Raw genomic sequence first — 27,861 nt, 5'->3', positions numbered from 1 at the left:
GACTGGCAAGACTACAAAGCATTTTCTTGATGGATAATTAATGGGACAGCTCGCTGTGGGACGGGCCTCCCCTGGGCAGGTGGTCTTGGATTCTGTAGATAGCGGGCTGAATGCCAACTATGGGGACAAGGCAGTGAGCAGCACCCCTCCATGGCCTCTGCGTCAGCTCCTGCCTCCAAGTTTGTGCTCCATTCAAGTTCCTGCCATGGATCCCTCCGTGGACTGATTCAGGATGTGTAAGCCAAATAAACTGTCTCCTCCCCAGCTGCTTTCCCGTTTCATCACAGTAGCCCTAACTAGGACAAAGACCTGGTGTCCTGTTGCAGCTTGCTCAGGTGTGACCTGCAGAAATTCACACCTAGGTCTCAACACAGACCAGTGACACTGCTCTGGCAAGTGTCAAGGCTCCGCACGTTTATTTCTTAAAACCAACAAGGAAAGCACATTTGTGTGGAGGAGTGCGGCAGCCTGTGGATGCTGTGCTGTTCACACCCTTCATGGGGCTGGGCCCCCGAAGATGAAGGAGGGCAGATGCCGGACTTGGTGACTGAGTTGTCACCAGTGACCCAGTGGGGAGATGGGAGCCAGAAGGGTAGACCTCAAGTGTCACAGGCAACAGGTCTGGCTAAGGAAGTAGTACTTCCAGGGCTGTCAGCAGGGGGCGCCCACCGGGAACACCACAGCAGCCGTCTTGGGTCCCTCCAGCTGTGCAAGGAGACACCCGAGCTTTGCTAGGGTCAGGGCCCCAAGAGGGGATGCCTGGTGACCCCTCATCAGACACACGTGGGCAGGGCCATCATTAGCCACATCCAATGGTCAGTCAGTTCCGGAGCTTCCAGGATATGAGGGGAAAGTGGGGGCCCCGGGGCAATAGTGCATAAATGTCATCTATCTGGAACTGCAGGGCAGTGCACTCATTAACAGGCAGAGGCAGTAGGGTGGTGGGTGTGAGGCCGGCCTGGCCTCTACAGTGAGACACTGTCTCAAAACAAAAAAATAAAATTTCCAGTTGACTGGGGGTCAGTGCGGGACGCTGATGTCACCCAGCTAATGTGAGTGCCTACAGACCCTCAGCAGGGAGGGCAGCAGGGTGGACCACCTGCTCCACAGGGAGCCGAGGACAGGTTCCTAAGGCACAATGGTGATGGAGGTGGGCGCCACAGCCTGGACCCCTGGACACTGGTCCCAGTGCAGGACCCAGTAGCCAAGATGTGTTTGTGTGGCTCCTGGTGGACTGAGCTAAATGCCCAAGCCCGTGGGTCGGGAGAAAAGAGATGGAGAAAAAGAGAAAGGCAGAGCTGGATGGATGCATAATGAGATGTAGGAGGGAGACACCTGGCCCTCAGGCTCCAGTTTCTCATGCCCACCAGTGCTGCTGGCCAGGTGGCCAGGCAGGAGAGGCTGCTGAGCAGGAGTGTCAGGTGCCCAGGGCTCAGGGTCCAGGCCCATCCCACGGGTCAGGTTCATCAGAGCGAGAAGTCCCCAGCACAGATGCGGCTGTGGACTGCCTCGTCCAGGGGCAGGTAGCGGCCTTGTTTCATGTCCAGGAAGAAGAGCTGGTCTGAGGTCTGGCGTGGGTCGAAGCCTTCACGTTGCAGCCGGGTCTTCTGGATCTTGAAGGTGCCTGGGGGAAGGGAGGAGAAGAGAGGTGGGTACCCAGAAACAGGTCTCTGCACAGGGCTCCCTTCAGCGGTAGACACTCTCCCTGACCGCTGCCCACTGGACAGCTCCATGGTTTCACACCCTTCACTTTTTTTTTTTTTTGGTTTTTCGAGACAGGGTTTCTCTGTGTAGCTTTGTGCCCTTCCTGGAACTCACTTGGTAGGCCAGGCTGGCCTCGAACTCAGAGATCCACCTGGCTCTGCCTCCCGATTGCTGGGATTACAGGTGTGAGCCACCACCGCCCGGCACCCTTCACTTCTTAAGACAGGAAGAAAATGTCAGCTCAGGCAAGAGGCAGGCCTGGTGTGGCCCCGGCTGTGCTTGCTAATGAAGTCTGGTCCATACCCCTGGAGACCCATACTGTTGTGTCAGAGCTGAATGTACTATCTGAAGTCCCCCAAAGTCCAAAAGCAGTATCTTGGGTGTTTGTTGTTGTTTGGAAACAGGGTCTCACTCTGAAGTCCAGGCTGGCCTCAAATTCAAGGTGATCATCCAGCCTCAGCCTCTTGAGTACTGGGAGTATGTGAAGGAGCAACCACCCATCTGAAAACAGATTATCTTGTCTATTAAGAAATGGCGCACCTCAGGGCTGGGACTCAGTTCTCCCAGTCTGACAGCTCAGCCGGAGGGCGCCTGCCTAGCATGGAGAATCAATGCTGGTGCCAGCACACTCTGCCATCCTAGAACCCGAGAGGCCGAGGTCAGAGCACAGCAAGTGTTTTTGTTTTTTGTTTTTGGAGACAGGGCTTCTCTGTGTAGATTTGCTCCTGTCCTGGATCTAGCTCTGTAGCCCAGGCTGGCCTCAAACTCAGAGATCCGCCTGGCTCGGCCTCCCAAGTGCTGGGATCAAAGGCGTGCCGCCACCACCGCCCAGGCGCACCTGTGGTACAGACAGGGGCTGTACCTGTGGTGTCCATCTGGTGCAGAAGACGCAGGAAGATGGGCCGGGCATAGGAGGCCAGAACCTTCTGCAATTCCTGGTACATGGAGTTAGGGTCCAACTGGCTGTGGGGATCCGCAATGGCCGCCATGCCGGCTTTGCCCTCCACTCCTGCAGAGGGAGGCTCAGCTGAACACACCGCCCACCCATAGAAAGTCCTGGTCTCTACTCTGTGACCTCCCAACTGGGATAACACTGGTCCTGGCAATATCCATTTTATAAAGGAGCCGTTTCTATCCTTCTGATCCTGACTGCCCCTAACTGAGGTTAGAAACGCGAATGGACTCCCAATCCAGTGTCCCACCAAGTCAGCAACTGCTTCTCCAGGTTGTGGATGACCCAAGGGTACTATACCTGCAGGCCCCTTCCCGGTGGACTCCTGCACCCCACAACCACCCTGTGTCCCCGGCTTGCCTGGCACGGCCACCCCGTACACGGCCACGTCCGTCTGGCCCAGCAGGCGGCTCAGCACGGCTTCCACCTCCGTGGTGGACACATTCTCCCCGCGCCAGCGGAAGGTGTCCCCGCTGCGGTCACGGAAATACATGTAGCCCAGCTCGTCCATCACCAGCACATCACCTAAAGGCGAGAGGGGCAGGTGGGACCGGGCTTCACAGCCAGCCAGCCAGCCGGGCCACGAGGCTCCGCACCTGAGAGGTAGGCACTGTCGCCCTTGCGGAAGACGCTGTGGGCGATCTTCTTGCTGGTGGCGCTGTCGCTAACGTAGCCATCGAAGCGTCGCAGAGGGTCCTGCTGGTTGATCTGACCCACGAGAAGTCCGGGCTCCCCTGGAAGGGGTGACTCAGGCTGAGTCGGGGTGGGAGGCGTGGGGACCCGGCTCCCCGGGGCACCGGGCGGGGGCCACGCTCACCAGGCTGGCACGGGATGCATAGGCCCTGGGCGTCCCTCAGCGGCTCCATCGTGTCCTCATTCACCTTGACCAGGCGGATGGGGTACACGTGCGTGAGGATGCGGCTGTTGAAGCCGCAGGAGCCGACCTGGGGTGGACACGGCGGTGAGCGGCCGGCGGCACTGCAGCCCACGCCCTGGCCCAGGGCGCGCGTGGCGGGGGACCCACGGCGCCGGCCCGCACCCACGGCGGCCAACCTTGCCGTCCATGTTGGCGATGCTGCAGTTGCACTCGGTGGCGCCGTAGAACTCGCCGATCTGCCGCACGCCGAAGCGCTGCGCGAACTCCTCCCAGATGGCTGGCCGCAGCCCGTTCCCCACGGCCAGGCGCACCCGGTGCCGCCGCTCCACCTCGCGAACCGGCTGCCTCAGCAGGTAGCGGCAGATCTCCCCGATGTACTGCACCACCTGCGGGGCAGGGCATCGGAAACGCCCAATCAGAACGGGGCAGGGGAAGGGCGGGGATGTCGCCCTGACCTGGTGCAATTGTCCTTGGGCACCCTGAGCTGGGGTGGGGCCGCACACAAAGCCCACTGCCTCACAGGGTAGGGGTGTCACCTCCAGTAAACTCCCGGGTACCCTCGAATTCTTCTTAATCCCTCCCCTCACTCGTTTTTTGTTTTTTCTTTCTTTTACATAAGGTCTTACCATGTAGACCAGGTTAGCCTTGAACTCAGAGATCTGCCTGTTTCTGTTTCCTTTTGCAGGGATTGAAGGGCTGCACCACCAGCCCAGGGTTTGTTCGTTTGTTTAATCCTGTAATTCTCCGCTTGGGTGGCCTTTTGTATGGCTGCATGCGCCATTTTACAGATGGACAAACTGAGGCCGACAATAACAAGGAAGTCGACTTGAGCCTGGCCAGGCACCGGGACACGTTTGGCATGAGGCAGTCACCCACGCAGATCTAGCATAGTGTCTCTTTCCCATCTTCTGCAAGGAACCCAAATTTTTCCTTCCACCCTCCGTGACCCACTGCCCCACACCCAGTCTCTGTGTCAGGGACTGCACAGCTCTGCTGAAACATTTTTGTCATGGGCGTACCACGGCCAGCTCAGAGACAAGCTGGGTAGACCCAGGGGCCTCACACAAGGGACAGTACATGGCTGCCACCTGCGTGACAGGAGGCACAGGCAGCGCCGGGCCAATGAGAACCGCACTGAGGACTCTAAGGTGCAGGGTCAGAGCCGAGGCGGTGAGCTGGGCAAGCGTCACCCCTGTGCATGTAGCCCAGGCTATCCAAGAACTTATGCTCCTGCCTCAGTCTTCCAAATGCTAGGATGACAGGTGTGTAGCCTCCAATCTGGGGTCACAGGTTTTAGCCCCCATGTCCAGCTCACTGGCGCTTTTACTGCAAGGTTGGAAAGGGGACTTTCTCCCCTGAAGTGACAGGGCAGTGTCCCCTCCTTTTCCCAACTGGAAAGGGGAGACCTGGGGGGAGGGGCTAGCCAAATAAAATGGAGGGCTGTGGACATGATGCTAGGACCAAAGGGTCCATAGCCTTGGCTACACAGCAAGTTCCAGGCTGGCAGGTACGTGAGACTGTCTCCAAAAAGGAGGGAGAGGGAGAGGGAAAATGTGAGAGAGAGACAGAGACAGAGACAGAGACAGAGACAGAGAGAGACAGAGAGAGAGAGAGAGAGAGGGCGTGCAGGGTAGAGAGGGGTCACACTGGGTCGCACCGCCTGAAGAGTTTACTATGCAGCATCTCCACTTTGTGAGCCGTCCGTCCTCGAGAAGGCTTCAGGTCTGGGTCTTGGTGTCTTCCATCTCACTATAACCCCGCCCATCCCCAGGGCTGCCCTCCCAGCCTCCTCTGCTCCCGTCCCCCAGCACTCAGGAGACCCGGGCAGGAGGACCTCGGTCCAGGCCATCCTGACTGCCAGCCTCGCTCAGAAGCGAAGCAAACGCCCATCTGCCAGGGTCTGGCCGACAGCCCTGAGGCAGGGTTCCAGAGGCCTCTGGTCTCTGCTGTTCTGTTCAGCTCTGAAGCTCTGCCTTCTGCCTGTTACCATGCACCCCTCACCCCTGCCCCTCACCCCTGCTGTCCCTCACCCCTGCTGTCCCTCACCCCTGTCCCTCACCCCTCACCCCTGTCCCTCACCCCTGCCCCTCACCCCTGCTGTCCCTCACCCCTGCTGTCCCTCACCCCTGTCCCTCACCCCTCACCCCTGTCCCTCACCCGTCCCTCACCCCTCACCCCTGTCCCTCACCCCTCACCCCTGTCCCTCACCCCTCACCCCTGTCCCTCACCCCTCACCCCTGTCCCTCACCCCTGCTGTCCCTCACCCCTGCTGTCCCTCACCCCTGTCCCTCACCCCTCACCCCTGTCCCTCACCCCTGTCCCTCACCCCTCACCCCTGTCCCTCACCCGTCCCTCACCCCTCACCCCTCACCCCTGTCCCTCACCCCTCACCCCTGTCCCTCACCCCTCACCCCTGTCCCTCACCCCGCTGTCCCTCACCCCTCACCCCTCACCCCTGTCCCTCACCCCGCTGTCCCTCACCCCGCTGTCCCTCACCCCGCTGTCCCTCACCCCGCTGTCCCTCACCCCGCTGTCCCTCACCCTGCCCCTCTGCCCCATGGGGGTTTTTCGTTGACACACAAATTGACAGAAATGGCTTTGAAGGATCCGCAGAGAGTGAGCAGTCCCTGAAAACCGTCAGACAAAGGGACCCTGGGATGTCATGGGCACCCGTGCCCCAGGGCATGCCCCACCACAGGCAACCTGACAAGGCAGGTTCAACATGCTGTGGCATGGTCAGAGGCCAGCTGGTCTACAGAGTGAGTTCTAGGACAGCAGGGGATAGATGTGGAGAGACCCTGCCTCAAACAACAAAGGAAAAAGGGGAGCTAGGACAGGTACTGACATCACACCAGCCCCACATGAACAAAGTGAAGAGCAGAGAAGCAACCATCCGGGCTGGGGTGGCCTCACCATCCACACCCGGGTTTCCAGAGTAGAGAATATGAAAACCAGAAAGGAGCCGGCATGCCTTCCCAGCGCTAGAGGACCTGTAGTGTGTGCACTAGCTGCATGGAGTCCACCAGGTCCTGGGAGGCGAGAGGTGGGTCTGTGGGTGGGAATGGAATGTTCTGGACCTAGACGGAGGTCGGGGTGTAGAGCCTGTGGTTTGCCACTGAACTGCTGAGTCCTTGCTCTCTAGGGGCCCCACTGAGTTCTAACAAGGAGCCGCCAGCAGCAGCAGCAGCAGCAGCAGCAGCAGCAGGGTACTGGGGGCTGCTGGAGCTGGAGTCCAGGGCCTCCAACGTGGGGCTGGGCTGTGTGCTGACCTACCACCCAGCTCCAGAATCCTCTGGCTTTTTCTCAAGTGACTCTAGGGTTTCAAGTGTGGATTAGTAGTTCTCCCCAAGATGGGTGTGAAGCCCTCCAATGCCCGCAGAGGACAGGGACAAGTCCCGTGATGCGCTGGGCCCTGCCTGTCAACTGCTAGTGCCCCCAGAACCTGGACACACCCAGCTCTTTCCTCCTCAGCCAGCAGCCTTGCACCTACCTCAGCTGGGGGAGAGCCAGTTCCCTGTCTCAAGGAGCAGGGAAGGAGCCCAGGGCCTGGTGAGAAGGGGCTCAGGGTGTGGTGTGAAGGGGCTGGGGGGTGGTGTGAAGGGGCTGTGGTGTGGTGTGAAGGGGCCCAGGGGGTGGTGTGAAGGAGCCCAGGGCCTGGTGTGAAGGAGCCCAGGGCCTGGTGCGAAGGGGCCCAGGGGGTGGTGTGAAGGGGCTGGGTGTGGTGTGAAGGGGCTCAGGGTGTGGTGTGAAGGGGCTCAGGGTGTGGTGTGAAGGGGCTGGGTGTGGTGTGAAGGGGCTCAGGGTGTGGTGTGAAGGGGCTCTGGGTGTGGTGTGAAGGGGCTGGGGGTGGTGTGAAGGGGCTCTGGGTGTGGTGTGAAGGGGCTCTGGGTGTGGTGTGAAGGGGCTGGGGGTGTGGTGTGAAGGGGCTGGGGCATGGTGTGAAGGGGCTGGGGGTGTGGTGTGAAGGGGCTGGGGCATGGTGTGAAGGGGCTGGGGCGTGGTGTGAAGGGGCTGGGGGTGTGGTGTGAAGGGGCTGGGGCATGGTGCGAAGGGGCTGGGGTGTGGTGTGAAGAGGCTGGGGCATGGTGTGAAGGGGCTCAGGGGATGGTGTGAAGGGGCTGGGGGGTGGTGTGAAGGGGCTATGTGTAGTGTGTGCTCCCATCTCTCGCTTTAGTGCTCTGCCTGAGCTCAACTCCCTCACCTAAGGGTCCCCCTGCCCAGAGAGCGGATCCTACAGGGTCTCCTGCCCCATCAGGAGGGACCCAGCATTGTTTAGGCAGCACCTGGAGAAAATCAGACAACCTGGCTCCATACCAGCTGCATTACAGCCTTGTTTCCCTGACTGTAAAATAGGTGCATGTCTCCGGTGACGCTGCAGGAGACTATGAAGAGTTTACACAGACAGCCTTTAAAAGCGTCCCAGGGACGGCCCCCCTTCCTCTCCTGGACAGAGACTCCCTCCATCATCAAGGTGGGAGAAACCGTCCCTGCGCAGGTGGAACATGGCCTGTCTAGAATTAGTGTGGCCTTGCAAGGAGGTGGGGGGACTGAGCACAAAGGACGGGACTTGGTCAGAGGGGACAAGGGATTGGTCCGGTATATCAGGGCCAGAGGAGTGGCAAGATCTGGCCCCCAGGCTGAACCTTGGTTGGCTGAGTGGGTGAGGCCTAAGTGCCAACTGAGTGGGATTGACTAAGTAAACAGTGGCCTAGGCAAGGTGGGCGGGATCTGCCCTGGAAGTTTAAGGCGGGGTCTGAGTGAACAGGTGAGCACCTTAAGGTGGAGCCAGGGCAGGAAGGGCATGCCCTGAACGCAGGGCCCAGATGGGGTCTAGTCATGAGGGGCGGGGCCTGCCAAAGGGCGTGACCTGTGCAGGAGGCGTGTGCCCTGACCAGCCTGAGCCCAGAGGGCTGCAGGGCCACAGGGGTGGTGAGCTGGGCCTGGGGAGGAGGCGGGGCCTACCGTGCAGTTGTACTTGACACAGTCGTCCCAGAAACGGCTGGCAGAGAACTTCTTCCGAAGCACCACAGTCAGCCCGTAGATGACGCACTGTCCCACACCCATGATGTTCCCTAGAGGAAGGGTGGCTGTGAGGGTCCCTGCGGGGTCCCACCCGCGCCCCTGGGCGTCCACGTACCTGCCGAGTGGTAGAGTGGCAGGCAGTCATAGAGCACGTCAGCTGGCCGCATGCTGTAGGAGTGGTGGCCGAAGGCTGCGATGCGGTAGTACCTGGAGGACAGGCAAGTCACTGGCGGAGATCTGAGGGACATGTGTGGGGAGGGGCCCTCGGGAGGCTGTCTGGGGGTACAGCACACGAAAGGCTCCAAGTCCACTGTGGGCAGAGGAAGAGGTGGGGCCAGACAGGACGGAGTCATGACCTGACCCGGTGAGGGCCAAAGCAGAATGGTCAGGGGATTTAGGATGCAAGACCCTCAAGGGCGGGGCACACACCCTTCATCCCAGCACTCAGGAGGCAGAGGCCAGCCTGGTCTACAGACCGAGTCTGAGGACAGTCAGGGCTACAGAGAGAAACCCTGTCTCCAAAAACAAAGGAACAACCCTCAAGGGTGCAGGGCCAGGGTGTGGGGGAGGGGAGGGAGCGGCAGGAGATGGGCAGGAGATGGGTGGGAGATGGGTGGGCTCAGTCAGAGGGGCCAGGGCCCAGCCCGGGCAGACTGGGGACAGAGGGCTCTAGGACCCGCTCACCTGCTGTGCACCACAATGGCCGCCTTAGGAAGCCCTGTGGTTCCCGAAGTATAGATGTAGAACAGCCGATCTGCAGGAGAAGCGGGTGTTGGGCACTGGGAGAGCTGAGGACCGAGGGGAGATGGCAGAGGCCCTTCACTTACCATCCATGCCCTTGCCTGGTGCTTGTGCCAGGGGTGTGGTGGGCGCCTCGGCGAGAATGGGGTCCAGGAGCTGCGTGTCGGGCAGGACGCTCTCAGGTCCCAGGTCTCCCAAGCAGAACTTGAGGAGGCTCTTCCCCAGCTGCTCGCTCACCTCCGCCACCGCTGTGGTGACAGAGGCTCAGGGTCACAGTTACCAAGCACCCCTGGCTAGCATCTCCCTAGCCCTAGGTCCCCACACCCCTGGTGTGCACCAGGCCTCACCTGCCGCCATCTCCCCACCATAAATGAGGGCCTTGGCAGCTGATGTGCCCAGGCAGAAAGCCAGGGGTTCCCTCCTCAGGTTGACGTTGAGCAGCGCTGCCACCACACCAGCCTTGGCCAGGCCCAGCCATAACCCCACGAACTCAGGCCGGCCCTCCAGGAACACAGCCACCACATCGCCTGGTGCAAAGCCCAGCTGGCAGAACAGGTTGGCCACCGCATTGGAGTAGGTGTCCAGCTGTGCAAAGGTCCAGCACACACCGCTGCTCGCGTCCACCAGCGCTAGGCGCTCCGGCTGTCGCTGGACCACTGCCTGGAAGATGCGCGGAATCGTGTCTCCCGCGCGCCTGTGTTGCCGCAGCTCCAGCCGCACACGAATCAGAACTGAGAGGCCGCTGCAGAGAAGGGGCCCAGGGTCACTGCCCAGAGCCTCCCGGAGCCTCGGTTCCCCAGTCTGGGGCCCTAGGACAGCTGGGGGTCCAGTATGCTTACTTCTTTAATGGCTGAGATCTCAGGGCAGGGATATCAGCCTACCCTGGAAACTATGATACCAACCTTCCAGGAAACTAAGAATCCCCAAAGCCAGTGTGTCTAGCACACGAGTGTTAGTCGCCATGTGGTCTCCCCGATGGCCTAGTGACCGTCAGGTGTCAGATTCTTGGACCACACCGGCTTCTTTCACTCACTCACCCCTTCCTCATCCGTCTGTTCCTCCTGTCACCCTTCGGTCCTCCCTCCTCCGCCCATCACCCTCTAGGCGGCAGCTGAAGCAGTGCCGTTCTGAGGCCCCCACACCCCTCCAGGGTCACAGACCTCTGCGAGGTGATCCCCACAGGGATGGCACTGGGAAGAACTGAATGTGATGGGGGGCAGGGTAAAAATGAGAGCTCTTAACAGTGGCTGGATGAGGGGATGGTGGCCTCCACATGGCTGGCGCAAAGGCCCTAAGGTGCGTGCCATCATGCCCAGTTTGTGGCTAGAGATGGAAGCCAGGACATGCTAGGTCAGTCCTCCACCCACCAAGGCCCAGCCCTCAGCCCTTCATTTCTCCCCAGATGTCCAACACCTCCTACATGCCTGGGTGAGACTCGAGGGGACCAAGAAAAATGCCCTGTGCCATCCCCATCCCAACCGTCTCCCTGAACACACCCAGCACCCTCCTTCCCCAGGCCCTACGCGCTGGCTGCACCAGCCATGCTCTCCCTCAGGTTTGGTTCACTATGCTCAAACACTCCAGGACCCCAGAGCACTGCCGCTGCCCCGGCATCTCTGCCCTGGCACCTCTGCCCTGGCACCCAGGACTACATACTCACTTCTCATCCTATCCTGTCTGTCTCCTAGTCATTTGCCAACCTAGCATCCAGGGTCTGAGGCAGGGGGATGGGAGTGCGAGGTCAACCAGTGCTACATGTAGAGAGGGGTTCGGGCTGGGGTTTTCTCCGCGGTTAGGGCGCCGACTGCTCTCGCGGAGGGCCTGCGTCTGACTCCAGCACCCACACGGCAGCCCCCAGCCTATGGAGCTCCAGCCCAGCCCCACACAGAGCCTCCTCCGCCTTCTGCAGGCACCGGGCATGCACATGGACACATGCAGTCACCGGGCATGCACACGGCACATGCAGTCAGACATCTGTGCAAGTAAATACATAGAAACTAAAAATATTAGGTAACAATTGAAAATAAACAAAGAGGAGGGAAGGGAAAGATGCCAGGAGAGATCTGAGGAGATGACCTGAGGCCCAAGGCCCAGCTCTCCTGGTTCAGCATCTGCCACAAATGATCCCAGAGGGATGGGAGCACCCAGGGCCTGGGCTGGGGGTCAGCCAGGGGTCCCGCAGCCCTTGGGAACAGCTGCTGCTCCCAAGCACAGCCACATGTGTTGGGAACATTATTTTAAGGTGTGTGCATTCTTTTATGTTGCCTTTGTTGAACTCTGTGAAGCTGTGTTACTGTGCCTGTCTAAAACACCTGATGCTCTAAGAAAGAGCTGAACAGCCAATAGCAAAGCAGGAGAAAGGCTAGGTGGGGCTGGCAGACAGAGAATGAACAGGAGAAGTCCGGGAGGAGGGAGAAGAAGGAGCATGAGAAGGAGGAGGACATCAGGGACCAGCCACCCAGCTACACAGCTAACCACAGAGTAAGAAAAAAAAGAAAGGTATACAGAAGTGGAGAAAGGCAAAAGCCCAGAGGCAAAAGCTAGATGGGATAATTTAAGAAAAGCTGGCAAGAAACAAGCCAAGTTAAGGTCAGACATTTATAATTAAGAATAAGCCTCTGTAGGTGATTTATTTGAGAGCTGGGTTGTGGGCCCCCCAAAAGAGCAAAAACAAACAACAACACACATGTTCCCAGGGTTGGGACAGGTCATCAGTGCTCAAGACAGGCATGAGATTATGCTGAAGACTTTGAAGTGGGACCTTAGAGGTGCAGCAGAAGAGGGGCTGGGGCCCTGAGAACTGATAAAGGTCTCCACTAAGGGAGCTGGTTATCATTACAGCGGGAGATCATGAGCTCATGAGCTAGCCCAGGCTGGGCTACACAGTGATTGTGAGGCCAGCCTGGGCTACAGGACAGAGGGTCTTCTCAAAACCTTTTTTTTTTTTTTTTTAAGATTTATTTATTTATTATGTATACAGAAGAGGGCACCAGATCTCATTACAGATGGTTGTGAGCCACCATGTGGGTGCTGGGAATTGAACTCGGGACCTCTGGAAGAGCAGTCAGTGCTCTTAACCTCTGAACCATCTGTCCAGCCCCTCCTCAAAAATCTTGCTTCAAAAATGTTAATAGAGCCGGGCAGTGGTGGCGCACGCCTGTAATCCCAGCACTCAGGAGGCAGAGGCAGGTGGATCTCTGTGAGTTTGAGGCCAGCCTGGTCTACAAAGCGAGTTCCAGGAAAGGAGCAAAGCTACACAGAGAAACCCTGTCTCAAAAAACAAAACAAACAAACAAACAAACAAAAATAATAGAATATTTTGCCAGGTGGTGGTGCACACCTTTAATTCCAGCACTCAGGAGGCAGAGGCAGCGGATCTCTGTGAGTTCAAGGCCAGCCTGGTCTACAGAGTGAGATCCAGGATGGCACCAAAATGACACAGAGAAACCCTGTCTCAGGGGAAAAAAAAAAAAAAAGTTAATATAAGGTTTAAAAAGCTTTAAATTAAGGGGAAAAAAAATTGCCGGGTGGTGGTGTCGCCCGCCTTTAATCCCAGCACTCGGGGAGGCAGAGCCAGGTGGATCTCTGTGAGTTCGAGGCCAGCCTGGTGTACAGAGTGAGATCCAGGACAGGCACAAAACTACACAGAGAAACCCTGTCTCGAAAAACAAAAACAAAAACAAAAACAAAAAAAAAAAAAAAGAAAGAAAGAACCAGACAGTGTTTCACTGTGTAGCCCTGGCTGTCATAGAACTTGCTATGTAGACCAGGCTGGCCTCGAACCTCCTCTCAAATGGCTAGATGAAAGGTGTGCAAACTGTGCTCCGACTTCCACATCTGCACATGCACGCTCACGTGAGTACACACACAACAAATGTAAAACAGCCAATGCTGTTCTGATCTGACTCATCAGGACACACTCCACCCTTGTCGTTCAGAGACCACCTGACGGGACACACATGAACACACACCTCTGTGAGCCCAGGAGCATCGTTCCTGGGTGCTTGCAAAGCAAAGAGAACTTTAAGCTTTCGTTTTTTAAAGTTACACTAATGTACTCATTCGTTCACTGTGTGTGTGGAGGTCAGAGGTCAACTTGTGGGAGCCGGTTCTCTCCCTCCACCTTGAGGGTCCTGGGGATGGAACTCAGGTCATCAGGCTTGAGGGCAAGCCTCCTGAGCTACTCATCTACTTCTCCTACCCAGAAGAGAAACTGGAGTCACTTATGTACGGGTGTGTGTGTGTGTGTGTGTGTGTGTGTGTGTGTGTGTGTGTCCCCACCTTTCTGCTCCTGCTCGGCACTGTGCATCAGCATTCCTGGTCACCCGTGAGGGCTTTGTTGTTACAGCTGTGGGGTCCTGGACGGTGACCATGTGCTGGAAAGCAGCCCCAGACACCTTATCTTTGAGGATGCTGTGGTGTTTCTGCATACAGACAAGCTGCCAAACACGGTGGCTGCCCTGGGCCCTAGGCTCACCGTGCCCCAGTCAGTCATAGTGGGCAATAAGTAAGGTGAGTACAAAGAGAAACACAAGGTATGTACTGATTGGCTGATGACAAAAAAACGACCCAAGCTTGGTAGATGGTGCTCATCTGCCATCCTAGCTCCCAAGGGCAGAGGCAGAGGTTCTAGACCACCTGAATTACACAACAAGACCCTGCCTCAAAATGAAATCAGGGGCTGGGGGACATCTCAGGGGTACCCAGCACCTACATGGTGGCTCACAACCAACTGTAATTCAAGTTCCAAGAGATCTGATGCTCTCTTCTGGCCTCTGTGGACACTAGACATGTACATGGTGCATTTGTGTGTGTACATGCATGTGTGTGTGTGTGTGTGTGTGTGTGTGTGTGTGTGTGTATGTGACAGAGAGAGAGAAACACCCATACATATCCAATAAAATAATAAAAAAATTAAATAATAATTTTAAAAATTGGCTTTCCATGCTCATCCTGTGGTTAAAGTCTGACAGCCTGGGGCTCAAGGCTACATCTCCTGGGGTGTCAATAGAGGCAGATTCCTTAGCAATGAGTTCCTGGGGTGATCCCTGGAACCATGGCCAAGGACCAGAATGAACAGAGAGCAGTGAACACAGCTCGGTTAATAAACAGAGTAACTAGGGGGCTGGAGAGATGGCTCAGAGGTCCTGAGTTCAGTTCCCATGGTGTCGCACAACTATCTGTAATGAGACCTGGCGCCCTCTTCTGTATACATAATAAATAAATAAATCTTTAAAAAAATAAATAAAAATAAAAATAAACAGAGTAACTAAGAAAGCCAAATACCACACCAAAAAATTAAAATGGGGTGGCCTCAGCAGATGTCTGGCCCCAGCATTTATTAAACACCTAGTATGTACACAAGCACTGCCTATACCTACACCACAGGGCTTCCCATACACAATTGGGATTCGATGGATAAGTTGACGGCTCAGAGAAGTAAGTTATCACAGATGAGGTCACACAGCAAGTGAAAGACAGGCAACTCAGAACTGAACAAAGCTCCCTCAAGACCCTGCATGGGCCTACCACAGTGCAGATGCTGATGCCGCACTCCGCAGGCACTCAATGCATGCACCTCATGGATCTAAATCAGAAATAAGAGAAGTGGGCCCCCCAAAGTACAGTCAGATCCTGGGTGTCCACCTCTAACCAATGCACCGTCAGCATGCAAGCCTTCACCTACTCAACCAACCGGCTGAACCTCGAGCTCCACTAACTGCCCTAGGATCCATGAAGATGGTGGGTGTGTCAGCTGAGGACACAGGGCTAGGGTGGCAGGAAGCTATTCTTCTGAATGTTGCAAATGGGAACCAGGCTACAGCTGGTGGGTCTGCGAGGCAGAGGCAGGCCAGGTTCCAGCAGCACTGTGGGCCTGTCAGGGCCCTTCCCTCCAGCTTGCCTCTCCCACCAGTGGGCCCACGCCGGCAGGCAGGGATCCGGTGTTTTGTCCCTACCACATGCCCCGGCACCCAGGTTGGCAGCTGCCCAAGCCACCCCCACACTGAGCACAAAGACACCTCTGTCCAGCCTGGCCCTTCCCAGGGCCTCTTCCGGCCTCAGCTTCTTTTATCCAGAGCCATAGGACTCAGCCAACAGAAAAGCAGGCCCCATGGGAGACCCCGGCAGGGCTGGCAGGTGCTCCTGGGCTGCAGGTGAACTGGGCACAGCTGGGCAGCAATGTCCAGCACTGGAAGGCCAAGGCCAAGGGATGGGGAGTTTAAGGCCAACCTGGGTCCCAGTAAGTCTCAGTTTCAAAAACATCAAAACAGACAAAGAGAGATGAGAGATGGCTCAGATACTGGGAGCACCCGCTGCTCTTCCAGAGGACCCAGGTTCAATTCCCAGCACCCACATGGCAGCTCACAACTGTCTGTAACTCCAGTTCTAGAGCATCCAATACCCTCACACAGACATACCTACAGGCAAAACACCAATACACATAAGATAAATAATCTTAAAGAAAACCACCAACAATAACAGCACAAAAGAACAGATCGTTCTAAAAGCAAAGGCTACTCCCAGTGGCCAGCCAGGTTCGGAGTCACACAGCCTGCACCTGCCCATGACTGCCTGTGTGGCATGGGTGTACTGCACACCCACGCTCTGCTCATTAAAAATAAAATACTGGCTTTGTTTTTATGTGTGCGCTTGAGGACCTGCATGCATATGCACACATGTGGGAGCAGGTGCTGCAGAGGCCCGAGGACGGCAGCGATGGCCGGAACTGGAGGAACTGTCAGCAAGCTTCTGAGCACTGAGCCGTCTCTCCAGAGCCACTCAGTCAGTTCTGAGATATCCACCTGCCTGTCACCCCAGCACTTCAGAGGCTGAGGCAGACGCATCTGAGTCCCAGGGCAGTCTGGGCAAGAAACGGGGTGGGGGGGGCATGTGGAAAGCTGGGTTCCATAAGAACTCAAAAAGTAAAACAATGACTGTGGCCTGGGCTAAGTGGGCAGCGCTTGCTCAGCATACACAGCAGCAACCAGATGTGGTGGCACAAGCCTGTCACCCCAGCACTGGGGAGATAAAGGCAGAGGATCAGAAGTTCAAGGCCAGCCTGGGTTACATGAGAGCCCATCTCCAAAAGCAAAGCCCTGAGTGCCCTCACCCAGGTGCCCTGCCACGCTTCCGTGTCTTCTCTGATCCATACTACTTGCTTCGAATGCAGTTTCTCCACTGCTCTGAGAGAAGAAAAACAGAAACAGAGTGCAGGAGGCAGAGACCAGGCAAGAACCACTGTGTGGAGAAGAGAAGGCTCAGAGCCAGTCAGCTTGTGAGGCCCATTCCACACCATCCCCATAAACCTCGCACTACTCAGTCTGCCCCCCTGAAGGAGGCCTGTGAAGGTGCTCAGACGGCTCCCCAAGGGTTGACCTAAGACTCGGAATCCCAGCAACACCGAGGTTACCTCAGAACAACCCCCAGCTCCCCTCAACAAAACCACCACGAGAGACCTCCCAGAAGCCTCCAGGTTCCCTGCACGCCGTGACTCCCCAGGAACCTCACCTCCAGAGACGCCCTGGTACATCAGTGACAATCCCCCAGATCTAGAACAACACCCCAAAGTTCCACACAAGGGCCAACACTCCTTAGAGACCCCTTAGTCCTTTGGACTCCCCAAGACCTTTACCCCAAACCTGTTTATTCCAAGAATCTGAACAGTGGGTCACCCCTAGAGGCCTCGCAGTCTCCACCGCGCCACCGGAACCCCCAGCTCTCAACATCTACCAACCACCCAGTCCCTCACCGTGGCCACCTAACACCTAGCAGCCCAAGTCCTAATCATGCGCTCTGCTCGATCCGGCTCTGTCTCCTGCCGGACCCGGCAGAGCCGGGCAACCTGTCACTCCACCCTCGGGCCCCGCCCCGCCTGTAAAGCAGCCCCAGGCCACACCGGGACCCTCACACCGCCCTGCAGGACACCGGCTCGCCCGAGGGCCCCGCGTCGTGGCCGGCTTTCAGCCCCGTCTACTTACAAGAGGTCCCGCCTCGCCGTCTTGCAGACGATACGCAGGAAGCGCCAGCCGCCGCCGCCCACGTACACGCCGAACGCCGCTGCGGCGCTCCAGGTCCAGGGGAGCCCCAGCAGCCAGAGCAGCGCCAGCGAGGCCACCGAGGCCGTCCCCGCTCCGGGAGCCCGCATCCTGCGGAGCAGACGGCTGAGGCCCCGCGCCCAGCCTAGGCCCCGCCCGGCCCGGGCCGCATCGCCGCCCGGGCCACACTGGGTCTCCGGCTGCTGCCTGAACCCAGACGCGTTTACTAAGAACCTGGCCCCGGCCGCACGCGTCCCCGGTGCCCGCCGCCCGCGGCTCCGAGCGGGCTCCCGGGCAGCCTAAGCCCCGCCCCAGGCCTGGGATTGGCCACGCCACTGCCAATCATGGCCCTCCGGCCCGCCCCCGCCCCGCTCCAGCCTGAGCTTCAGCCCCCGAAGCTGGGGTCTCCTTGGTACCCCGCACACACCTGGACCCTTCGCAGGCCAAGGCCCAGGCCACGCCCCCGTGTCGCCCCATCCCTCTCCTGTGTCCCAAAATTCACATGCTGTCCTTGAGCCTATCCCGCCTCAGAGCCTGGGCGTCCCTTCAGCGGCCGCCTAGGTAACCAAGTAACGCTCCCCGCGGAGGCCTCTATTTCCGCCCCCAAGTGCGAGCCTCAAATCAAAGCCCGGCAGCCTGGTCGAGGCTCCTCCTCCAGGCCAGGCTGTGGCTCCGCCCCCCCAGCGCACACGCGCGCTCTTCCCCAAGTCCCGTCCGCAGGTGAGGCCTCCGGTCCCGCCCACCGGCGCGAACGCACGCGCCCGGACCCAGGCCCCGCCCTCAGCAGCGTCCCGTGACCCCGCCCAAGCACGCACGCGCCCACTCTGACCCCGGCCCCGCCCCAGGCGAGGCCTATGGCCCCGCCCACAGGCGCAGGCCCGCCCACAGCCCCTAGCCTACTGACGCTCGGGACCCAGATTCTACCTGGGCCTTCCGCGCCGCCTCCAGGCCTTGTCAGTCACGGCTCACCGGAAGACCGGGCCAGTGCGACCCACCCAGCGCCTAGCTCCGCCCCGAGCCCCTCTTCCCTGCCGCCTGACGCTCCTAGCCCCTCACCCTGCTCCGCACAGGCCGACCCCCTTCCGGAGGCCTAGACCATAGAGAGGATGCGCGGGCCAGAGAGCCCGTGGCCAACGAGACTCGCAAGCTAGAGCGGCCCGTCCAGGCCGCCTACCAGTCTCCACGGCAACCAAGTACGGGGGAGGGGGGGGGCAGCTCCTGGTCCCAGCGTGCGGTGAAAACTCGCAGAGCTGAGGGCGGGGCCGTGGCACCAGGGGGCGTGTCTCCGGCGCGGGTACACCGAAAGGTGTCCGAGCTCCCCATCCCGGGCCGCGGCGCAGCTCCGCCCAGGGCCGGCCTGTCCCAGATCCAAGCCCCCGGGCTTCTCCGCATTCCGGGCTCCCAGGGAGTCGAAATTCACACCCAGGGGGCTGCACAGGCCTCAGTCGTGGAGATCAGGAGCCCCCGCACCTGAATTCTCCCGCTCCAAAACCGTAACAGCCACACCCCGGAACCCCAGGGAAGTGTCTAGCACACATCAGGTCCCCGTCCTCCCTTGACACGAGCCCTCCTTGTACCTCAGGATTCCCCACGAAATCCTGTTGCACCCCATGATCTCTCGTAACTCCCCGGGGCAGGAGCTCCCTCGAGCCTGCTTGCACCCGAGTCCTAAGCGCCCACCCAGAGGCGCCCCTACCCCTAGCCTGCTGCTGGGCTGCCCCACCCTGCTGTCAGGCTGACCTGCTCAGGCTTGCAGCCCCCGGCCTCGCTGCTCCCTCGCAGGTTCTCACTGAAGCCACCGCAGGCCTGGACAGGGAACTGGTGAGTCCAGCCCTTGGCGGGTCTCCCCAGGAGGAGCCCTTCGGTGTGCAGTGCCCTGCCCTCCCCAGCCACCCTCCCACGCCCCCTGCCCACCCTGCCGGCTTGCTTGTTTTCTGCCCTGCTTGGCCGACCTTCCCACAGTTCTCCTTGGGAGGCAGCCAGCCGGGCCGGCTTCCAGAGCCAAGGCCAAGGCTGGGCAGGCGCGGCCCCACCTCCGCCCGCAGCTGCCACTGGGCTCAGGGAGGTGGGGGGTGGGATGGGGGCTGCTGAAGATGCCAAACACTGGACCAGACAGCCAGGGGTCCACTTCGACAAGACCCTAGAGCTGCCATCTCCCCCTCTTTTGAGATCACCCCATTTTACAGGTAAAGGCACTGAGTGCTGCCACAGGCCCCCCAGCTTAAGTCTGGGGTTCAGCCGCTGCTCTCCCTTCTCTTGGCCTCCTCCTGTTTCCATATTCCTGGAACATCTCCTGTGCCCTTTGCCCCACTTCCTCCTCTCGCCAGCCTGTGCCTCCTCCTCCTCCCCCTCCTCCTCCTCCCCCTCCTCCTCCCCCTCCTCCTCCCCCTCCTCCTCCCCCTCCTCCTCCCCCTCCTCCTCCTCCCCCTCCTCCTCCCCCTCCTCCTCCCCCTCCTCCTCCTCCCCCTCCTCCTCCCCTCCTCCTCCCCTCCTCCTCCCCCTCCTCCTCCCCCTCCTCCTCCCCCCCCTCCTCCTCCCCTCCTCCTCCCCCTCCTCCTCCTCCTCCTCCTCCTCCCCTCCCCCTCTAGTGTACAGAGCGCTGATCTAAGTGTGGGGCTCTTGACCACTCACTGGAATCTCAACACCTGCTCTTCAGTCCTAAAATCTGACAGGTTGATAGCAGGCTGGCGAGGACTTCTGTATGATCCTTGGGACCCACATCATGGAATAAACTCCCAGAACACTAAATAAAATAAATAAACAAGAAAAGTAAAGGCTGGTGGCTTCCTCTGGACCCGGCATTAGGGAGAGGGAGGAAGCCCCCGTCTGGAAAAGCTGAAGATGTGGAAGATGGGGTTCACTGGTAACGTGCAACACGTAGGAAGCCCTGGCTTCCACGCCCAGTTCCCTTACCCTGTAAACCAGGTGGGCGCTCAGGAAGTCCAAGGCTAGCCCTGGCTGCTGAAGGAGCTGGGGAACACAGTATGCTGACACCCGGAGAAGGAAGGACAGTGACATCACCTTGAAGCCCGCAGTGTTGGTCATCGCTGGCACTGACACATCTTCAGACTGTCCTTTCTGCTGGTATCTGCGCGAAACTCAAGAGGCAACTGAGCATGCCCAGGAGCTTCCTGTCTCTTCGCTGTAATCTTTGACTTCCGGCTAGGCCCACCCCACCCCAAACATTTCCATCTTTCTTTCCTTTCTTCCTTCCTTCCTTCCTTCCTTTTTGCTTTCGTTTTTTTGTTTTGTTTTGTTTTTTTGAGACAGGGTTTCTCTGTGTAGCTTTGCACCTTTCCTGGAACTCGCTCTGTAGCCCAGGCTGGCCTCGAACTCACAGAGATCCGCCTGCCTCTGCCTCCCGAGTGCTGGGATTAAAGGCGTGCGCCACCACCGCGCTATCTTTTCTTTTTAAACTATTATCTTCATGAACATGTGCAGGGCTGAAGAGATGGCCCAGCAGGTAAAGGCGCTTGCCACCAAGCCTGATGACCTGAGTTCGATCCCCAGGACATGGTGGAAGTAGAGACTGCCTGCACGTTGTCCTTTCTTCTCCATAAGTGCACTGTGACACGTGGGACCTGCTACCCTAATAAATGCTTAAAAAACAACTAAACATGCGCAGAGTGGGCTCCTGAGTAGATCTCCCAGTCCTTAGGACTTGCCTTGGGAATGACTCCTGTGTTCTCCCTTCCTGCGACAGTTTTGTCCGGCCGTCGGCACCTTCTCTGTTCTTACCTGTTTTTGAAGACATCAGGATTCACAACCTGGGGCAGCAGGAGGATCAGGGTCAACCTTGGCTACATAGTAAATCTGAGGACAGCCTGGGCTACAAGAGACCCTTTCTCAAAAACAACAACAAAGGTTTCTTTGAGTTGTGCAGGAGCATGTCCAAACCCAGAGCACAGGCTGCAGCTGCCTGGGTGACACACTTGGAAAAGTTTATCTGGATTTTGATGGTTAAGGGGGGTGCTGGAAAACTCTTGAGTTTCCAGATGTATTCTGGGTGATGAGAGGGGACAGAAAAGGGAGGAGCCTACAGTATTTATTTTGGTTTTTAATCAAAATTCTTGCCTAGAAATGAATTGCTGAAGTTCTGTCAAGCATATCCCTTCAATACTGGAGTTTATTGTTTTGTTAGCTTTACTGTGTTGCAGGTGATGGAAGCCAGACCCTGACCACGCCCCCAGCCCCTCACTGGGATTCTAGGCGGGGCTCCACCCTGACCACGCCCCCAGCCCCTCACTGGGGATTCTAGGCGGGGCTTCACCCTGACCACGCCCCAGCCCCTCACTGGGGATTCTAGGCGGGGCTCCACCCTGACCACACCCCAGCCCCTCACTGGGGATTCTAGGCGGGGCTCCACCCTGACCACACCCCCAGCCCTTCACTGGGGATTCTAGGCGGGGCTCCACCCTGACCACGCCCCCAGCCCCTCATTGGGGATTCTAGGCAGGGCTCCACCCTGACCACGCCCCCAGCCCCTCACTGGGGGATTCTAGGCGGGGCTCCACCCTGACCACGCCCCCAGCCCCTCACTGGGGATTCTAGGCGGGGCTCCACCCTGACCACGCCCCCAGCCCCTCACTGGGGGATTCTAGGCGGGGCTCCACCCTGACCACGCCCCCAGCCCCTCACTGGGGGATTCTAGGCGGGGCTCCACCCTGACCACGCCCCCAGCCCCTCACTGGGGGATTCTAGGCGGGGCTCCACCCTGACCACGCCCCCAACCCCTCACTGGGATTCTAGGCGGGGCTCCACCCTGACCACGCCCCCAACCCCTCACTGGGATTCTAGGCGGGGCTCCACCCTGACCACGCCCCCAGCCCCTCACTGGGGGATTCTAGGCGGGGCTCCACCCTGAGCACACCATAACCCCTCTCATTTTTTGTCATATATCCCAGGGTATGCTGGAACTTGCAGCGATCTTCCTGCCTCATTGCTGGACTCACAGGCTGTCTGTTGTGTTAACACCTCACAAGCATCTTGGCTCTGTGGAAGGTCCATGAGACCTCCCTGCCGCCTCAAACCAATGCCGGCCCTGCAGAGGTCGACCTACAGGAGGATTAGCAGCTAATCTGGCTTCTGAGGTTCCTATTCCTGGGGCTAAGGGGAACCCAGTAAGCAGGCTCTGGGCCACAGCATATCCCTGTATGGGCCCCCAGCCCCTCACACGCTCCTGCCATGGCATCCCTCTTCTCTGGCCGTATCTTGATCAGGAACAACAGTGACCAGGATGAGGTGGAGACTGAGGCCGAGTTGAGCCGCCGGCTAGAGAATCGCCTTGTGCTGTTGTTCTTTGGCGCCGGGGCCTGCCCCCAGTGCCAGGCCTTTGCCCCAGTCCTCAAAGACTTCTTTGTTCGACTCACTGATGAGTTCTACGTGCTGCGGGCGGCACAGCTGGCCCTGATCTACGTGTCCCAGGACCCCACGGAGGAGCAACAAGACCTGTTCCTCAAGGACATGCCTGAAAAGTGGCTGTTCCTGCCTTTCCATGATGACCTGAGGAGGTGAGGCCCCAGGGAAGGCCAGGGAGGGCTTCCTGGAGAAGGTGTCTCCGTGGAAGGCAAACCAGTGTTTACTGTCCGGTACTAGAAGCTAGTGCAGAAAGAGGGTCCATCCATCTTCCATCACAGCCCACTGAGGAGGACAGGGAAACACATGATGGCTGCTAGATGCAGTCACGGGAGCCTGCCATCCCAGTACTTGGAGATGAGGCAGGAGGATTGCTATAAGTTAAGGCCAGCTCTAAAACAAAGGTGGGCACTGAAGCTCAGTTACTCGAGTGCTTGTCCAGCATCCGTGAAGCCATAGTTCCATCCCCAGCATTGTAAAACCAGATGTGGGGTACACACCGCGGTCTAACACGGGCAAGTGGAAGCAGGACCAGCGGGAGTTTGAGGCTAGCCTGGGCTATGTAGGGTGACCCTGTCCCCAAACCAACAAAACAGTCATTACACCAGGCACTGTGTGTGTGTGTGTGCGTGTGAGTGTGTGTGCACACGTGTGTGTATGTGTGTGTGCATGTGTGTGTGCACTGTGTGCACGCACGTGTGAATGTGTGTGTATGTATGTGTGTGCGCACGTGTGTGTGCATGTGCGCGTGTGTGTGCATGTGTGTGTGTTAGTGTGTGTGTGCATTGTGCGTGTGTGTGCATGTGTGCGTGTTAGTGTGTGTGCATGTGAGTGTGTGCACGTGTGTGTATGTGTGTGTGCACTGTGTGCACGCACGTGTGAATGTGTGTGTATGTATGTGTGTGTGCGCGTGTGTGTGCATGTGCGCATGTGTGTGCGTGTGTGCGTGTTAGTGTGTGTGTGTGTGTATGTGGCCCACATGTACCTGTCCTCAAGCATGTGTTGTGTACATGCACTGGCAGTGTGGGGTGAAGGCTGATGTCGGTCCCTCCGGCGATTCCTGAGTCAGGCTCTCGGTGCACCCTGAGCTCACAGACAGGGCTAGTCTAGCAGTCAGCAAGCTCCAGGGGCCCTGGGCGAGCACACTTACCCTGCTTTTGGGCTGTTGGGACCAGAACTCAAGTCCTCATCCTTTGACAGCAAGTACTTGACCCTCTGAGCCACCTTCTAACTTCTCTTGGTGCTCTGACTTGGAACTCACAGCAATCCCCCTGCCTCAGCTCCCTAAGTTCTGGATGACAAGCATGCATCACCACACCCAGCTTCTCATTTGTACTACCAGTAGTAAATACCAGAGGCTCCGAGTTTCATCTCAGTTCTGAGAGACTACTGTAGTGGCATCTGGCCGCCCAGTCCCTCTCCTGGAACCACCGGCTTCCGCATGCCCCTGGCTGAGCTGCCCCGGGGCTGGTATCTGGGCTGAGCTGGGGGAAGGCGGGCTGAGGAGTCTGTAATGAGCAGCTGACTACCTGACCTTTCACCCATTTCACTGACTTTCTTGCACAAGTTCAAGGGTCTGGTCATGAGGCCCCATTCCACATGTCATGATGATGATTGGGACACCCGCTCACTGCCCTGCGCAGCCAAGTAGGTTCTGCCCTGCCCCCCATGAGCAGCATCTGGACAGATGGGACGCAGGGAAGAAATACAAGCTCTAAGTGTCATAGAGGAACCTGCTATCTGGGGTAAAGTTCACTCAACCAGCCCCTGGTGTGGTATGCAGGCCTCCCATCCCAGCACTTGGGAGGCCGAGGAGTTTAAGGCCCGCCTTGCTCCATAGAGAGAGACCCCGGGGGCTACAGAAAAACAGTCTGGGGAGAAGCTCAGAGGCCAGGGTACCTGCTGCTCACACAGAGGACCTGGGTTCAGTTCCCAGCACCCACACGGAAGCCCAGTTCTGGGGCTCTGGCACCCTCTCCTGGTGCCCGTGGGCACTGCACACAGGTGGTGCACAGGCATGCATGGAGGCACACATAGAGACAGCAAACAGAAAGCTGTGTTTCAGTGGACAGAGTCTCCTATAGAGGCTTGAACCCGGCCACCCACATAAACCATCATCCCAACAGGCAGGAGGATCAGGGTGCAAAGTCACTTTTTTTGTCTGTTGTTGGTTGTTTTTGTTTTGAGACAGGGTTTCTCTGTGTAGCCCCGTCTGTCCTGGATCTCCTTCTATAGACCAGGCTGGCCTTGAACTCACAGAGATCCACCTGCCTCCCGCTGACTGAGATTAAAGGAGTGTGCTGTAACTGCTCAGCAAGTCACCCTTGTCTATATAAACATGAGGCCAGCTTGGGTGGTGGTGGTGGCGCACACCTTTAGTCCCAGCACTCAGGAGGCAGAGGCAGGTGGATCTCTGAGTTGGAGGCCAGCCTGGGCTACAGAGCAATTTCTAGGACAGCCAGGGCTACACAGAGAAACTCAATAAACCAAAACAAAAAACCAACCAAACAAAAACCCTCGGCTGAGATGTGTGTGGTGACATTTGCCTTTAATCCCAACAGACTGATTTCTGTGAGATCCCAGTCTGCATGGAGAGTTCAAGGCATAGTTTCATAATGAGAATTCATGCTGGCCTTCCTCATTCCGTGAATGTAGAGCTCACAGCGGGGTGGATTCTGGCCTGGAGATCCTCACAGCTTCTTGGTGGCTTCAGAACAGTGACACCCCTGCCCCTGCCCACCCCAGGGCCTTTGCACATACTCTGTCATTGCCCGGAACAAACACTTCCCCAGTCTTCTATCCCTCCCTGCACCCATAAGATCTCAGTTCAAATGTCATTCCCGCGGAGAGGCCTGTCCTTTGCCCAGTTTGACGTTATTTGATAACCTTTCACAGTATGTATTCATTCATTCAACACACATTGCCGGAACATTCTTCAGCTGTTTGAAATCCCTGCCCCCGGGGCCTCCCTCTTCCCAGTAACAACAGACCAACACACACACACACAGCAAGTGGACACTGAAAGGGAGGATGGGGCAGGGAGTGGGAAGGTGTGAGGAGCCGGTGCAGAAGCCCTGGGGAGCCAGCGGGTCCTCGGGCGGCCCTGGCGGCCCTTGGGGGCAGCGCGCGCAGCGCATCGGGAGCTGCGGGGTCTCCAGGGCGGGCTGACGCGCGCTCCCCGCAGGGACCTGGGGCGCCAGTTCTCCGTGCGTCGTCTGCCGGCCGTCGTGGTGCTCAAGCCGGGCGGGGACGTGCTGACGAGCGACGCGACGGACGAGATCCAGCGCCTGGGACCCGCCTGCTTCGCCAACTGGCAGGAGGCGGCGGAGCTGCTGGACCGCAGCTTCCTGCAGCCCGAGGACCTGGACGAGCCCGCAAGGCGCAGCATCACCGAGCCTCTGCGCCGCCGCAAGTACCGCGTGGACCGGGATGCGGGCCGGGGCCGGGGCCGGAGCCGGAGCAGCCACCACTCTGGTGACCCCCAGGGGATGCAGGTGCAAGGGCAGAGCTCTGGTGGCCCCCAGGGGAACCCGGCTGCAGGGGTGGGGCTCTGGTGACCCCCACGGGTATCTGGGTGTAGAGGCGGGGCTATGGTAACCCCTAGAAGAACCCGGGTGCAGGGGCGGCGCTCTGATTAGCCTTCTCCTCCGGCATGCTCTGGACGTTCCCTAGACAGCAGTGCAGATTGGCCTTGAACTCACCATTCTTCTGCCTCAGCCTAAGGAGTAGCTGGAACGGCAGCCAAAGACAGACAAGTTTCCCCTTCCAGGTCACCCCTAGTCTTTGAAAGAACGCAGGGATCCCCACGAACAGGTCCTGGGCACGGTACCAGGGACTTAGTGCATGCTAAGCAAGCTTTCTAACCATAGAACCCCAGCCTCAAACACCCTGTTCATAACAAACAAAAAGCACTCCTGCAGCAAGGGTTTGTGGCGCAGGCTCAGTGGTTCAGTGCTCTGGACGCAGGTGCAGGGCCGGTGCGGAATGACGCTTGCTGTGAAGACTGGGAACCCGAGCCCAATCCCCAGAACCCACGTGGTGGAAGGGAGAACCGACTCACGCGAGTTGCTGACCTCCGCACGCTCCTGGTGGCACGTGCACACCCACCCACTTACAGAACAAAAATATCATTTTAAGTCTTGTGCAAAACAACAACACATAAAAAAGAAAACAAGTGTGCAGAAGAAGGATCCGGAGCCCAAGGCCGTTTTGGGTTATGTAGAGGGCTCTAGGTCGGCCTGGGCTACGTGATACCAAGCCGCAGACGAGGAAGCCTGCAGGGGTGTAGCGCCGCTCCTCGGCACAGGCACCTCCCTCTGTAGGAGCGCAAGGGACCTGCATGCCGATGGTTTCGCTTTGCCTACGGCGCCCTCTGGCGGCCCAAAGGGGATGGCTCGTGCAAACGAGACGTCCAGCGCGTCCACGGGAGCTGGCAAGAATCTGGCAAGAAAAAGGAAGAAAGCTTCGAACCGCAGGAGTCGTGACCCCGCAGGCAGTTCATGCGCCTCTGTTCCCATCTTGGAGTAGTGGGGGAAACTGAGGCTCAAGACTGAATAAGGATGCCTGCTGGCTACCAAGCCTGACTGCCTGAATTCGATCCTGGGTACCCATGTAGGGCAAGGAAAGAGCCTACTCCTACAAGTTGTCCTTAAATTACTGTGATTATGATTTTGTTTTCAAGACAGGGCTCTCTGTGCAGCCCTGGCTGTCCTAGAACTCACTGAATAGACCAGGCTGGTCTCAAATTAGGAGCTAGGATTAAAGGCATGCACCATCACCACCCGGCTGGAATTCTAAAATATTAATTTAAAAGGAAAATTAGAAACCCTCATTTACTCTTTTTAGGAATGTGAAAATTGTACAGTTGCCATGGGAATCTGTTTTGTAGTTCCAGGAACAGTAAAATGGAGTTAGCATACGAATCAGCAGTTTGACCTCTAGAACTCCCGACTGGAGACAGGGGCTCCCATACTTGCATATGCCTGTTCAGAACATTGTGATTGACACTTGCCAAAAGTTAGAGGCCCCACAAATGTCCGTCAACAGAACAACTCATGTGGGGTGTCCAGAGTGGAGTATTGCTCAGCCATGAACAGGAAAAGCGCCGGAACAGGTTACGACACTGGTATGGAGTCACCGCAGCCAGACCCCAAAGGCTTCACCTGGCAGGAGAT

General features: G+C 58.0%; 2 protein-coding genes across 5 annotated transcripts; one reads left to right on the top strand and one right to left on the bottom strand.

The window, feature by feature from the left end:
- Positions 1–365: 365 nt before the first annotated feature.
- Positions 366–19,212, bottom strand: Slc27a1 (solute carrier family 27 member 1). Of its 4 annotated transcripts, XM_036175941.1 has the most exons (14): positions 17,760–17,927; positions 17,276–17,443; positions 9,644–10,038; positions 9,383–9,544; positions 9,240–9,309; positions 8,671–8,762; positions 8,496–8,605; positions 3,710–3,919; positions 3,474–3,600; positions 3,253–3,390; positions 3,017–3,181; positions 2,567–2,713; positions 2,245–2,342; positions 1,563–1,624 (listed from the first exon to the last, which is right to left on the bottom strand). In XM_036175941.1, the coding sequence occupies exons 1-13, from the start codon at positions 17,807–17,809 to the stop codon at positions 2,281–2,283; spliced, it is 1,896 nt and encodes a 631-aa protein (XP_036031834.1). In that variant the 5' UTR covers positions 17,810–17,927; the 3' UTR covers positions 1,563–1,624; positions 2,245–2,280. The 4 variants fall into 4 exon arrangements, with proteins under 4 accessions (XP_036031832.1, XP_036031833.1, XP_036031831.1 ...); XM_036175939.1 differs by lacking the exons at positions 2,245–2,342; positions 17,760–17,927 and adding an exon at positions 19,073–19,212 and having other exon boundaries at positions 366–1,624; XM_036175940.1 differs by lacking the exons at positions 2,245–2,342; positions 17,760–17,927 and adding an exon at positions 18,389–18,403 and having other exon boundaries at positions 366–1,624.
- A 3,294-nt stretch (positions 19,213–22,506) lies between these two features.
- Positions 22,507–27,367, top strand: Nxnl1 (nucleoredoxin like 1). The gene is given in 3 exon segments (XM_036175950.1): positions 22,507–22,842; positions 25,872–26,167; positions 26,170–27,367. Coding segments are annotated over 3 exon segments (720 nt in total). The 5' UTR covers positions 22,507–22,516; the 3' UTR covers positions 26,268–27,367.
- The last annotated feature ends 494 nt before the right edge of the window (positions 27,368–27,861 follow it).

The sequence above is a fragment of the Onychomys torridus genome, unplaced genomic scaffold, assembly GCF_903995425.1.
Source record: "Onychomys torridus unplaced genomic scaffold, mOncTor1.1, whole genome shotgun sequence".
NCBI classification, from domain to species: domain Eukaryota; kingdom Metazoa; phylum Chordata; class Mammalia; order Rodentia; family Cricetidae; genus Onychomys; species Onychomys torridus.
The sequence above is the reverse complement of the archived record's forward strand: the minus strand, read 5'-3'. Positions and strand labels throughout refer to the sequence as shown.